Consider the following 14,277-nt stretch of genomic DNA (forward strand, 5'->3'; position numbering starts at 1 on the left):
AGGGAGACAACACAATACTACATAAAGAGAGACAACACAACACTACATAAAGAGAGACAACACAACACTACATAAAGAGAGACAACACAACACTACATAAAGAGAGACACCACAACACTACATAAAGAGAGACCCAAGTCAACAACACAGCATGGTAGCAACACATGACAACACAGCATGGCAGCAACACATGACAACACAGCATGGTAGCAACACATGACAACACAGCATGGCAGCAACACATGACAACACAGCATGGTAGCAACACATGACAACACAGCATGGTAGCAACAAATGACAACACAGCATGGTAGCAACACATGACAACACAGCATGGCAGCAACACATGACAACACAGCATGGTAGCAACACATGACAACACAGCATGGCAGCAACACATGACAACACAGCATGGTAGCAACACAACATGACAACACAGCATGGCAGCAACACATGACAACACAGCATGGCTGCAACATGACAACACAGCATGGTAGCAACACATGACAACACAGCATGGCAGCAACACATGACAACACAGCATGGTAGCAAAACACATGACAACACAGCATGGTAGCAAAACACATGACAACACAGCATGGCAGCAACACATGGCAACACAGCATGGTAGCAACACATGACAGCACAGCATGGTAGCAACACAACATGACAACAAAGCATGGTAGCAACACATGACGACACAGCATGGCAGCAACACACATGCCAACACAGCAACACAACATGGTAGCAGCACAAAACAGGGTACAAACATTATTGGGCACAGACAACAGCACAAAGGGTAAGAAGGTAGAGACAACAATACATCACACAAAGCAGCCACAACTGTCAGTAAGAGTGTCCATGATTGAGGCTTTGAATGATTGAGTCTTGTTTCAGTTAAAGAGCCGCGAAACATTGACTAAACAAGACATATTCTAGTCTCTCATTTAAACATCTCACTCCTGTCTCTTGTTTCAGTTAAAGAGCCGTGGAACATTGACTAAACAAGACATATTCTAGTCTCTCATTTAAACATCTCACTCCTGTCTCTTGTTTCAGTGAAAACGTGCGGATCGACACTTCAGGGTCCATCGGGGACGTTCACCTCTCCCAATTTCCCCATCCAGTACGAGAGTAATTCCCACTGTGTGTGGATTATCACTGCTAGTAACCCCAATAAGGTATGGTTTATATACTTAGGCCTTTACCTGTCAGCTCACTCCTAGCCTCTCCTAGTCTCTCCTAGGCTCTCCTAGTCTCTCCTATGCTCTCCTAGTCTCTCCTAGTCTCTCCTAGTCTCTCCCAGTCTCTCCTATGCTCTCCCAGTCTCTCCAAGTCTCTCCTAGTCTCTCCTAGTCTCTCCTGGCCTCTCCCGGTCTTTCCCAGTCTCTCCTAGTCTCTCCTATGCTGTCCTAGACTCTCCTAGTCTCGCCCAGCCTCTCCCAGTCTCTCCTAGTTTCCCCTAGTCTCTCCCAGTGTCTCCTAGTCTCTCCCAGTCTATCCAGTCTCTCCTAGTCTCTCCTAGTCTCTCCTATGCTCTCCCAGTCTCTCCTAGTTTCTCCCAGTCTCTCCTAGTCTCTCCTATGATCTCATAGTCTCTCCTAGTTTATCCCAGTCTCTCCTAGTCTCTCCTAGTCTCTCCTATGATCTCCTAGTCTTTCCTAGTTTCTCCCGTGTCTCTCATTGACATTGAAGTCATTATCTACGCTTCACATTACCATGTGTTAGCTAACGTTACCTAACGTCATTAGGATAATTATGCACTGTTCCTGCATTGCTAATTCAACACACTGCAGGCATAGGCCGCATCACAAAAGGCACCATGTTCCCTATTTAGTGCACTACGTTTGACCAGTGGCCATTTGGTAAAGTGCACTATATAAAGAATAGAGTACACTGTGGGACGCTGCGCTGTCCTGTCCCGAAAGCACAGACACTACAAGGTCCTAGAGAACAACAGAAGCATGTTGCCGTCATGTTTCGCTGTTGGCATTCGACAGGAATGTGACACGCGTGGCATTTTTAAAGCTTTAATCTGAGCTCAGTGTGGACGAGGTAGAAATACACAACCTTTTTCTTCATTCACATTAAGCTTCCCTGCATGTGTCTCGTTATATGTTAAAAGCTTCCCTGCATGTGTCTCGTTATATGTTAAAAGCTTCCCTGCATGTGTCATGTTATATGTTAAAAGCTTCCCTGCATGTGTCATGTTATATGTTAAAAGCTTCCCTGCATGTGTCATGTTATATGTTAAAAGCTTCCCTGCATGTGTCATGTTATATGTTAAAAGCTTCCCTGCATGTGTCCCGTTATATGTTAAAAGCTTCCCTGCATGTGTCCCAAATCCCAAATAGCATCCTATTCCCTACCTAGTGCATTACATTTCATCAGGGCCCATATGGCTCTGGTCAGAAGTTGTGCACTATATTGAAAATAGGATGCTATTTGGGATGCATCGTAGGTGACTGTGACCAGAAGATTCATAAAAAGGGAAGACAGAGAGGCAATTCATTATTTCAGTCAATAAGTTCATCTCAAATTGCATCTTTGCATGATTGCTTCTCAGTATTTGATTTGTGTTCTGAGGGGGATTGTCAAATCCATGCCATTAGCAATCTATAAAGTCCTCCCTGAAGAGCATTTGCAGTGCTTCTGGTGCGAACAATTCAGGGCCTTGCTTTTGGTGAGAGACAACACACACTCTACTTGACGAAATGCATCCGTTTGACAGGACTTGTTAGGATTCATTTGGTTTCTTTGTTGTGCCGTCGAATTGTCTTTCACTCATTGTGAACCGAAAAGCTGAGTGGGCGGATATTTAGTAAACATCAGAAAATGACTTGAATGAATATGATTCCGAACACTCTCCCAAAGGTGTGTTTGATGCGAATCAGCAGCTGCCAGTACGTCTGTTTATGAACGTGATGTGAGGTAAATGTCGAACGATTCTCCGGTCACATACTGTGACTTGATGATGTAATAGCAGGGCATACAGTGCAGTAGCTGGGTGGGATTGTGCTTCTGTTATCTAAAGCTCTCCCTCTAAAGCTTTCTGTCAGCGGTGGATTAGCTGTCGTTTTACCAGATACCACGTCCTATTGTACAGCCAATCAAAGGAACACATTGTTTATTTCTGCTGTCAAAAAAAATTAAATAAAGCGATGCGTTCATGATTTTGTTGTCCAATGAATAATGATGTGTATATAATATAATAATATAAATATATATATATCATATCATATTATAATATAAATATAATATAAATGAGTGGAAAATACGTTGTCAGTATATGTTGTAAATGGGTTTACTTCCAACAGGTTATCCAGGTCAACTTTGAGGAGTTTGACATGGAGATCGGCTATGACTCATTAACCATCGGAGACGGAGGGCAAGTTGGAGACTCAAGAACTATAATACAAGTGTAGGTATTATACTTGAATTATCCTCGGATCCCACAACCACATCTAGCTGTGAGATTACACTTAAATAAACATGTCTGTTGTTCGATGGTTCAATTAAGTCCACTTACATTCCACGTTGTTTTTAAAATGTTAATATTAACTCTATAACTAATTAACATATGTGTTGTTTGATGGTTCAATTAAGTCCACTTACATTCCACGTTGTTTTAAAATGTTAATATTAACTCTATAACTAATTAACATATGTGTTGTTCGATGGTTCAATTAAGTCCACTTACATTCCACGTTGTTTTTAAAATGTTAATATTAACTCTATAACTAATTAACATATGTGTTGTTTGATGGTTCAATTAAGTCCACTTACATTCCACGTTGTTATAAAATGTTAATATTAACTCTATAACTAATTAACATATGTGTTGTTTGATGGTTCAATTAAGTCCACTTACATTCCACGTTGTTTTTAAAATGTTAATATTAACTCCATAACTAATTAACATATGTGTTGTTCGAGGGTTCAATTAAGTCCACTTACATTCCACGTTGTTTTTAAAATGTTAATATTAACTCTATAACTAATTAACATATGTGTTGTTCGAGGGTTCAATTAAGTCCACTTACATTCCACGTTGTTTTAAAATGTTAATATTAACTCTATAACTAATTAACATATGTGTTGTTTGATGGTTCAATTAAGTCCACTTACATTCCACGTTGTTTTTAAAATGTTAATATTAACTCCATAACTAATTAACATATGTGTTGTTCGAGGGTTCAATTAAGTCCACTTACATTCCACGTTGTTTTTAAAATGTTAATATTAACTCTATAACTAATTAACATATGTGTTGTTTGATGGTTCAATTAAGTCCACTTACATTCCACGTTGTTTTTAAAATGTTAATATTAACTCTATAACTAATTAACATATGTGTTGTTCGATGGTTCAATTAAGTCCACTTACATTCCACGTTGTTATAAAATGTTAGTATTAACTCTAATTAACATATGTGTTGTTCGATGGTTCAATTAAGTCCACTTACATTCCACGTTGTTATAATTTTTTTATTTAACTCTAACTAATAAACATGTTTGTTGTTTACAATAATGACTTATCATCAAGTTTCTCTTACATGCCTGGTTGTATAAAAAAGTTAAATAGCTTTTAGGATAACCCTGTCTCTTATTTCTGTTTTTGTATTTAACCTTTATTTGGACAGATAAGTCAATTAAGAACAGATTCTTATTTACGATTACAACCGATCTGATTGGCTGAAGGGCAGTATTGTGACGGGCCATTGGTTGTATTGTGCTCTTATCTGCAGCCTGACAGGTAGCTTCGTGCCTGACCTTATTGTCAGCATGTCCCATCAAATGTGGCTGCACCTTCAGTCTGATGAGAGCGTGGGATCAATCGGCTTCAAGATCAACTATAAAGGTACAAACACTATCAAACTCTTTAACCCTAGACACAGTATACAGTCCTCCTCTGTGTTGATAACGATAACATGTTGAGATACAAACACTATCAAACTCTTTAACCCTAGACACAGTATACAGTCCTCCTCTGTGCTGATAACGATAACATGTTGAGATACAGACACTATCAACCAACAGCCCATGCCTGTCCCAGACCTAGCACCCAGCCCCTATCCCCAGTCCCTATCCCCAGTCCCTATCCACAGCCCCTATCCCCAGCCCTTATCCCCAGCCCCTATCCCCAGCCCCTATCCCCAGCCCTTATCCCCAGCCCCTATCCTCAGCCCCTATCCCCAGCCCCTAGCCCCCAGCCACTATCCCCAGCCCTTATCCCCAGCCCTTATCCCCTGCCCTTATCCTCAGCCCCTATCCCCAGCGCCTATCCCCAGCCCCTATCCCCAGCCCTTATCCCCAGCCCCTATCCCCAGTCCCTATCCTCAGCCCCTATCCCCAGCCCCTAGCCCCCAGCCCCCAGCCCCTATCCCCAGCCCTTATCCCCAGCCCTTATCCCCGGCCCCTATCCCCAGCCCTTATCCCCAGCCCTTATCCCCAGCCCCTAGCCCCCAGCCCCTGGCCCCAAGCCCCTATCCCCAGCCCTTATCCCCAGACCTTATCCATAGCCCCTATCCCCAGCGCCTATCCCCAGCCCTTATCCCCAGCCCTTATCCCCAGCCCCTATCCCCAGCCCCTATCCCCAGTCCCTATCCCCAGCCCCTATCCCCAGCCCTTATCCCCAGCCCTTATCCCCAGTCACTAGCCCCCAGCCCCTATCTCCAGCCCTTATCCCCAGCCCTGATCAACAGTCCCTATCCCCAGCCCCTATCCCCAGCCCCTATCCCCAGCGCCTATCTCCAGCCCTTATCCCCAGCCCCTATCCCCAGCCCCTATCCCCAGCGCCTATCCCCAGCACCTTCCCCAGCCCTTCCCCAGCACCTCTCCCCAGCACCGTCCCCAGTCCCTAGCCCCCAGCCCCTATCCCCAGCCCTTATCCCCAGCCCTTATCCCCAGCGCCTATCCCCAGCCCCTATCACCCAGCCCCTATCCCCAGCCCCTATCCCCAGCCCCTATCCCCAGCCCCTATCCCCAGCGCCTATCCCCAGCCCCTATCCCCAGCCTCTATCCCCAGCCCCTATCCCCAGCTCCTATCCCCAGCACCTTCCCCAGCCCCTTTCCCCAGCACCTAGCCCCAGCCCCTATCCCCAGCCCCTATCCCCAGCCCCTATCCCCAGCACCTCTCCCCAGCACCGTCCCCAGTCCCTAGCCCCCAGCCCCTATCCCCAGCCCTTATCCCCAGCCCTTATCCCCAGCGCCTATCCCCAGCCCCTAGACCCAGCCCTTATCCCCAGCCCCTATCCCCAGCACCTCTCCCCAGGACCATCCCCAGTCCCTAGCCCCCAGCCCCTATCCCCAGCCCCTATCCCAGCACCTATCCCCAGCACCTATCCCCAGCCCCTAGCCCCCAGCCCCTATCCCCAGCCCCTATCCCCAGCCCCTATCCCCAGCCTCTATCCCCAGCCCCTATCCCCAGCTCCTATCCCCAGCACCTTCCCCAGCCCCTTTCCCCAGCACCTAGCCCCAGCCCCTATCCCCAGCCCCTATCCCCAGCCCCTATCCCCAGCACCTCTCCCCAGTACCGTCCCCAGTCCCTAGCCCCCAGCCCCTATCCCCTGCCCTTATCCCCAGCCCTTATCCCCAGCGCCTATCCCCAGCCCCTAGACCCAGCCCTTATCCCCAGCCCCTATCCCCAGCACCTCTCCCCAGGACCATCCCCAGTCCCTAGCCCCCAGCCCCTATCCCCAGCCCCTATCCCAGCACCTATCCCCAGCCCCTATCCCCAGCGCCTATCCCCAGGGCCTATCCCCAGCCCTTATCCCCAGCACCGTCCCCAGCACCGATCCCAGCACCTATCCCCAGCCCCTAGCCCCCAGCCCCTATCCCCAGCGCCTATCCCCAGCACCTATCCATCCTAAACCTGACCCAGGACCAGCCTACCTCCATCCCAGACCTGGCCCAGCACCAGACTACCTCCATCCTAGACCTGGCCCAGGACCAGACCTTCTCCATCCCAGACCGGGCCCAGGACCAGACCTTCTCCATCCCAGACCTGGCCCAGGACCAGACCAACTCCATCCCAGACCTGGCCCAGCACCAGACTACCTCCATCCCAGACCTGGCCCAGGACCAGACTACCTCCATCCCAGACCTGGCCCAGGACCAGACCTTCTCCATCCCAGGACCAGACCTTCTCCATCACAGACCTGTCCCAGGACCAGACCTTCTCCATCCCAGACCTGTCCCAGGACCAGACTACCTCCATCCCAGACCTGGCCCAGGACCAGACCTTCTCCATCCCAGACCTGGCCCAGGACCTGACTACCTCCATCCCAGACCTGGCCCAGGACCAGACCTTCTCCATCCCAGACCTGGCCCAGGACCAGACTATCTCCATCCCAGACCTGGCCCAGGACCAGACTACCTCCATCCCAGACCTGGCCCAGGACCAGCCTACCTCCATCCCAGGACCAGACCTTCTCCTTCCCAGACTTGGCCCAGGACCAGACCTTCTCCATCCCAGACCTGGACCAGGACTAGCCTACCTCCATCCCAGGACCAGACCTTCTCCATCCCAGACCTGGCCCAGGACCAGACCTTCTCCATCCCATACCTGTCCCAGGACCAGCCTACCTCCATCCCAGGACCAGACCTTCTCCATCCCAGACTTGGCCCAGGACCAGACCTTCTCCATCCAGACCTGGCCCAGGACTAGCCTACCTCCATCCCAGGACCAGACCTTCTCCATCCCAGACCTGGCCCAGGACCTTCTCCATCCCATACCTGGCCCAGGACCAGCCTACCTCCATCCCAGGACCAGACCATCCCAGACCTGGCCCAGCACCAGAGACCCTATGAGACAGATACTATCAGTATCAAACAGATAAAGGACTAACATTTGACTCATCCCTGTCTCTTTCTCTGACAGAGATTGATAAGGAGAGTTGTGGGGATCCAGGCACACCTCTGTATGGCTTCCAGGAGGGCAGTGGGTTTCTGAACGGGAACGTGCTGCGGTTCGAGTGCCAGTTTGGCTTTGAGCTGATTGGAGAGAGGATGATCACCTGTCAGAACAACAACCAATGGTCTGCTAACATCCCCATTTGCATATGTGAGTATCTGGACTTGCAGAGTATGGAGAGTATGTTCATTGTTTGAAATTCCATGTTAAAAAGCACAGTAATTATGTGGAATATGTTTTTTATTACAATAAGTAAGGAAATACATTATTCCACTTTTCAGGTTTATGTCCCATACGTAACAGAGTAGACCTGTTAGGAAAACCCTCCCATGCTGCCTCGGTGGAATACCTTAATGAACATATGAATATGCGAACATAAACATTTCTACACCTAACCCACTCCTTTTTCCTACTCCCACAGTCCCATGTTTCTCCAACTTCACGGCGGCCGTGGGCACTGTGCTGTCCCCTGACTACCCAGAGGGCTATGGGAACAACCTGAACTGTGTGTGGATCATCATCTCTGAACCAGGCAGCCGGATCCACCTGGCCTTCAACGACTTTGACCTGGAGCCTCCATACGACTTCCTCACCGTGAAGGACGGAGACCAGGTAATGGATTGATTGAGACCAGATAATGGATTGATTGAGACCAGGTAATGGATTGATTGAGACCAGGTAATGGATTAATTGAGACCAGGTAATGGATTGATTGAGACCAGGTAATGGATTGATTGAGACTAGGTAATAGATTGATTGAGACTAGGTAATGGATTGATTGAGACCAGGTAATGGATTAATTGAGACCAGGTAATGGATTAATTGAGACCAGGTAATGGATTGATTGAGACCAGGTAATGGATGGATTGAGACTAGGTAATAGATTGATTGAGACCAGGTAATGGATTGATTGAGACCAGGTAATAGATTGATTGAGACCAGGTAATGGATTAATTGAGACCAGGTAATGGATTAATTGAGACCAGGTAATGGATTAATTGAGACCAGGTAATGGATTGATTGAGACCAGGTAATGGATTGATTGAGACTAGGTAATAGATTGATTGAGACCAGGTAATGGATTGATTGAGACCAGGTAATGGATTGATTGAGACCAGGTAATGGATTGATTGAGACTAGGTAATGGATTGATTGAGACCAGGTAATGGATTGATTGAGACCAGGTAATGGATTGATTGAGACCAGGTAATGGATTGATTGAGACCAGGTAATGGATTGATTGATTGATAATTGATTGAGTAGCTAGTAAAAGGGGAAGGGAGGTTTTAAATCACTCTTAAAAACCCACCGTTTTAGCTTAGCCTGAAATCTTCCTAGCTTTATGTTAGTGGTTTCATACAGCCTTTCTGGGACTTTAGGTTTATTTTAGTTCATCTCTTAGTTCCTCTTGGTTTGTGGTACATTCGTCTCTTATTGCCTCTTGGTTTGTTCTTAGTTCTTTCATTTTCTTGTTTCACCAAAAAGGTTGTGTTGTTTAAGTGTATAGTTTATTTGAATAGTGTTGTGTTGTTTAAGTGTATCATTTCTTTGAATAGTGTTGTGTTGTTTAAGTGTATAGTTTCTTTGAATAGTGTTGTGTTGTTTAAGTGTATAGTTTATTTGAATAGTGTTGTGTTGTTTAAGTGTATCATTTCTTTGAATAGTGTTGTGTTGTTTAAGTGTATAGTTTATTTGAATAGTGTTGTGTTGTTTAAGTGTATCATTTCTTTGAATAGTGTTGTGTTGTTTAAGTGTATAGTTTCTTTGAATAGTGTTGTGTTGTTTAAGTGTATCATTTCTTTGAATAGTGTTGTGTTGTTTAAGTGTATCATTTCTTTGAATAGTGTTGTGTTGTTTAAGTGTATAGTTTATTTGAATAGTGTTGTGTTGTTTAAGTGTATCATTTCTTTGAATAGTGTTGTGTTGTTTAAGTGTATAGTTTCTTTGAATAGTGTTGTGTTGTTTATTTGAATAGTGTTGTGTTGTTTAAATGCCCCCCCCCCCCCCCCCCCCTTTAAATAACGTTTCCACACGATGTGGTCGTACCAGACGGGCTCGTCCATCCTGGGGAGGTACTCGGGAGCCGAGGTGCCGTCTCACTTCACCTCCAACAGTAACATACTGCAGCTGGAGTTCCAGGCTGACCACTCCATGTCCGGAAGAGGATTCAACATCACCTACAGCAGTCAGTACCCTGCTCTACTATTACCGGACCATGTCCTTACGACTCACGTTGTTTTATTTTCTTTGTTGTTGGGAGAGAGAAGCCGATGATGACCAAGTGTACGGTCTTGTGAGTCACTGTAAACCCCACTGGTAAAAACATATGTTGAATTAGCGTTCGTTCAGTGTCACACTGTTACAAAGGCTGTACCGTCGTTACATGTGTCATGCGTCTCTTACCGTTTGGTCACCGAAAGGATGCTGGTTTGGAATATTTGAGGTGACAAGGTGAAAAATCTGTCGATGTGCCCTTGAGCAAGACACTTATCCCAAATGTGCTGTTGGTGCACCAATTCAATTCAATTCAATTCAAGGGGCTTTATTGGCATGGGAAACATGTATTAACATTGCCAAAGCAAGTGAGGTAGATAATATTATTATAAAATGAACAGTAAACATTACACATACAGATATTTCAAAACAATGCTACTATGACTGACCCTGTAAAACAACACCTATCATACTACTATGGCTGACCCTGTAGAACAACACCTATCACACTACTATGAATGACCCTGTAAAACAACACCTATCATACTACTATGACCGACCCTGTAAAACAACACCTATCATACTACTATGGCTGACCCTGTAAAACAACACCTATCATACTACTATGACTGACCCTGTAGAACAACACCTATCATACTACTATGACTGACCCTGTAAAACAACACCTATCATACTACTATGGCTGACCCTGTAAAACAACACCTATCATACTACTATGACTGACCCTGTAGAACAACACCTATCATACTACTATGACTGACCCTGTAAAACAACACCTATCATACTACTATGACCGACCCTGTAAAACAACACCTATCATACTACTATGGCTGACCCTGTAAAACAACACCTATCATACTACTATGACTGACCCTGTAGAACAACACCTATCATACTACTATGACTGACCCTGTAAAACAACACCTATCATACTACTATGACCGACCCTGTAAAACAACACCTATCATACTACTATGACTGACCCTGTAAAACAACACCTATCATACTACTATGGCCGACCCTGTAAAACAACACCTGTCACACTACTATGACTGACTCTGTAAAACAACACCTATCATACAACTATGGCTGACCCTGTAAAACAACATCTATCATACTACTATGACTGACCCTGTAAAACAACACCTATCATACTACTATGGCCGACCCTGTAAAACAACACCTATCATACTGCTATGGCCGACCCTGTAAAACAACACCTATCATACTACTATGACCAACCCTGTAAAACAACACCTATCATACTACTATGGCCGACCCTGTAAAACAACACCTATCATACTACTATGACTGACCCTGTAAAACAACACCTATCATACTACTATGGCCGACCCTGTAAAACAACACCTATCATACTACTATGGCCGACCCTGTAAAACAACACCTATCATACTACTATGACCAACCCTGTAAAAAAAACACCTATCATACTACTATGGCCGACCCTGTAAAACAACACCTATCATACTACTATGACTGACCCTGTAAAACAACACCTATCATACTACTATGGCCGACCCTGTAAAACAACACCTATCATACTAATATGGCTGACCCTGTAAAACAACACCTGTCATACTACTATGGCCGACCCTGTAAAACAACACCTATCATACTACTATGACTGACCCTGTAAAACAACACCTATCATACTACTATGGCCGACCCTGTAAAACAACACCTATCATACTACTATGACTGACCCTGTAAAACAACACCTATCATACTACTATGGCCGACCCTGTAAAACAACACCTATCATACTACTATGACTGACCCTGTAAAACAACACCTATCATACTACTATGGCTGACCCTGTAGAACAACACCTATCACACTACTATGGCTGACCCTGTAAAACAACACCTATCACACTACTATGACTGACCCTGTAAAACAACACCTATCATACTACTATGACTGACCCTGTAAAACAACACCTATCATACTACTATGACTGACCCTGTAAAACAACACCTATCATACTACTATGACTGACCCTGTAAAACAACACCTATCATACTACTATGACTGACCCTGTAAAACAACACCTATCATACTACTATGACTGACCCTGTACAACAACACCTATCATACCACTATGGCTGACCCTGTAGAACAACACCTATCATACTACTATGACCCTGTAAAACAACACCTATCATACTACTATGGCTGACCCTGTAGAACAACACCTATCATACTACTATGACCCTGTAAAACAACACCTATCATACTACTATGACTGACCCTGTAAAACAACACCTATCATACTACTATGGCCGACCCTGTAAAACAACACCTATCATACTAATATGGCTGACCCTGTAAAACAACACCTATCATACTACTATGGCCGACCCTGTAAAACAACACCTATCATACTACTATGACTGACCCTGTAAAACAACACCTATCATACTACTATGGCCGACCCTGTAAAACAACACCTATCATACTACTATGACTGACCCTGTAAAACAACACCTATCATACTACTATGGCTGACCCTGTAGAACAACACCTATCATACTACTATGGCTGACCCTGTAAAACAACACCTATCACACTACTATGACTGACCCTGTAAAACAACACCTATCATACTACTATGACTGACCCTGTAAAACAACACCTATCATACTACTATGACTGACCCTGTAAAACAACACCTATCATACTACTATGACTGACCCTGTAAAACAACACCTATCATACTACTATGACTGACCCTGTAAAACAACACCTATCATACTACTATGACTGACCCTGTAAAACAACACCTATCATACTACTATGGCTGACCCTGTAAAACAACACCTATCATACTACTATGACTGACCCTGTAAAACAACACCTATCATACTACTATGACCGACCCTTTAAAAAAACACCTATCATACTACTATGGCCGACCCTGTAAAACAACACCTATCATACTACTATGGCCGACCCTGTAAAACAACACCTATCATACTACTATGGCCGGCCCTGTAAAACAACACCTATCATACTACTATGGCCGACCCTGTAAAACAACACCTATCATACTACTATGGCTGACCCTGTAAAACAACACCTATCATACTACTATGGCCGACCCTGTAAAACAACACCTATCATACTACTATGGCCGACCCTGTAAAACAACACCTATCATACTACTATGGCCGACCCTGTAAAACAACACCTATCATACTACTATGGCTGACCCTGTAAAACAACACCTATCATACTACTATGACTGACCCTGTAAAACAACACCTATCATACTACTATAGCCGACCCTGTAAAACAACACCTATCATACTACTATGACTGACCCTGTAAAACAACACCTATCATACTACTATGACTGACCCTGTAAAACAACACCTATCATACTACTATGACTGACCCTGTAAAACAACACCTATCATACTACTATGACCGACCCTGTAAAACAACACCTATCATACTACTATGGCCGACCCTGTGAAACAACACCTATCATACTACTATGGCCGACCCTGTAAAACAACACCTATCATACTACTATGACTGACCCTGTAAAACAACACCTATCATACTACTATGACTGACCCTGTAAAACAACACCTATCATACTACTATGACTGACCCTGTAAAACAACACCTATCATACTACTATGACCGACCCTGTAAAACAACACCTATCATACTACTATGGCCGACCCTGTGAAACAACACCTATCATACTACTATGGCCGACCCTGTAAAACAACACCTATCATACTACTATGACTGACCCTGTAAAACAACACCTATCATACTACTATGACCGACCCTGTAAAACAACACCTATCATACTACTATGGCTGACCCTGTAAAACAACACCTATCATACTACTATGACCGACCCTGTAAAACAACACCTATCATACTACTATGGCTGACCCTGTAAAACAACACCTATCATACTACTATGGCTGACCCTGTGAAACAACACCTATCATACTACTATGACCGACCCTGTAAAACAACACCTATCATACTACTATGACCGACCCTGTAAAACAACACCTATCATACTACTATGGCCGACCCTGTAAAACAACACCTATCATACTACTATGGCCGACCCTGTAA

The 14,277-nt window shown here is 44.8% G+C and overlaps 1 protein-coding gene across 1 annotated transcript in view; it reads left to right on the top strand.

The window, feature by feature from the left end:
• LOC110512917 (CUB and sushi domain-containing protein 3) overlaps positions 1-14,277 on the top strand; it is a 523,013-nt gene that overhangs the window by 164,042 nt on the left and 344,694 nt on the right. Inside the window, exons 10-15 of the mRNA XM_036934833.1 lie at positions 1,060-1,181; positions 3,318-3,421; positions 4,748-4,860; positions 7,882-8,064; positions 8,336-8,526; positions 9,964-10,099. Of these exons, the coding sequence (XP_036790728.1) occupies positions 1,060-1,181; positions 3,318-3,421; positions 4,748-4,860; positions 7,882-8,064; positions 8,336-8,526; positions 9,964-10,099 (849 nt within the window). The remainder of the gene's footprint in view (positions 1-1,059; positions 1,182-3,317; positions 3,422-4,747; positions 4,861-7,881; positions 8,065-8,335; positions 8,527-9,963; positions 10,100-14,277) is intronic.

Source organism: Oncorhynchus mykiss, chromosome 2 (assembly GCF_013265735.2).
Source record: "Oncorhynchus mykiss isolate Arlee chromosome 2, USDA_OmykA_1.1, whole genome shotgun sequence".
NCBI lineage: Eukaryota > Metazoa > Chordata > Actinopteri > Salmoniformes > Salmonidae > Oncorhynchus > Oncorhynchus mykiss.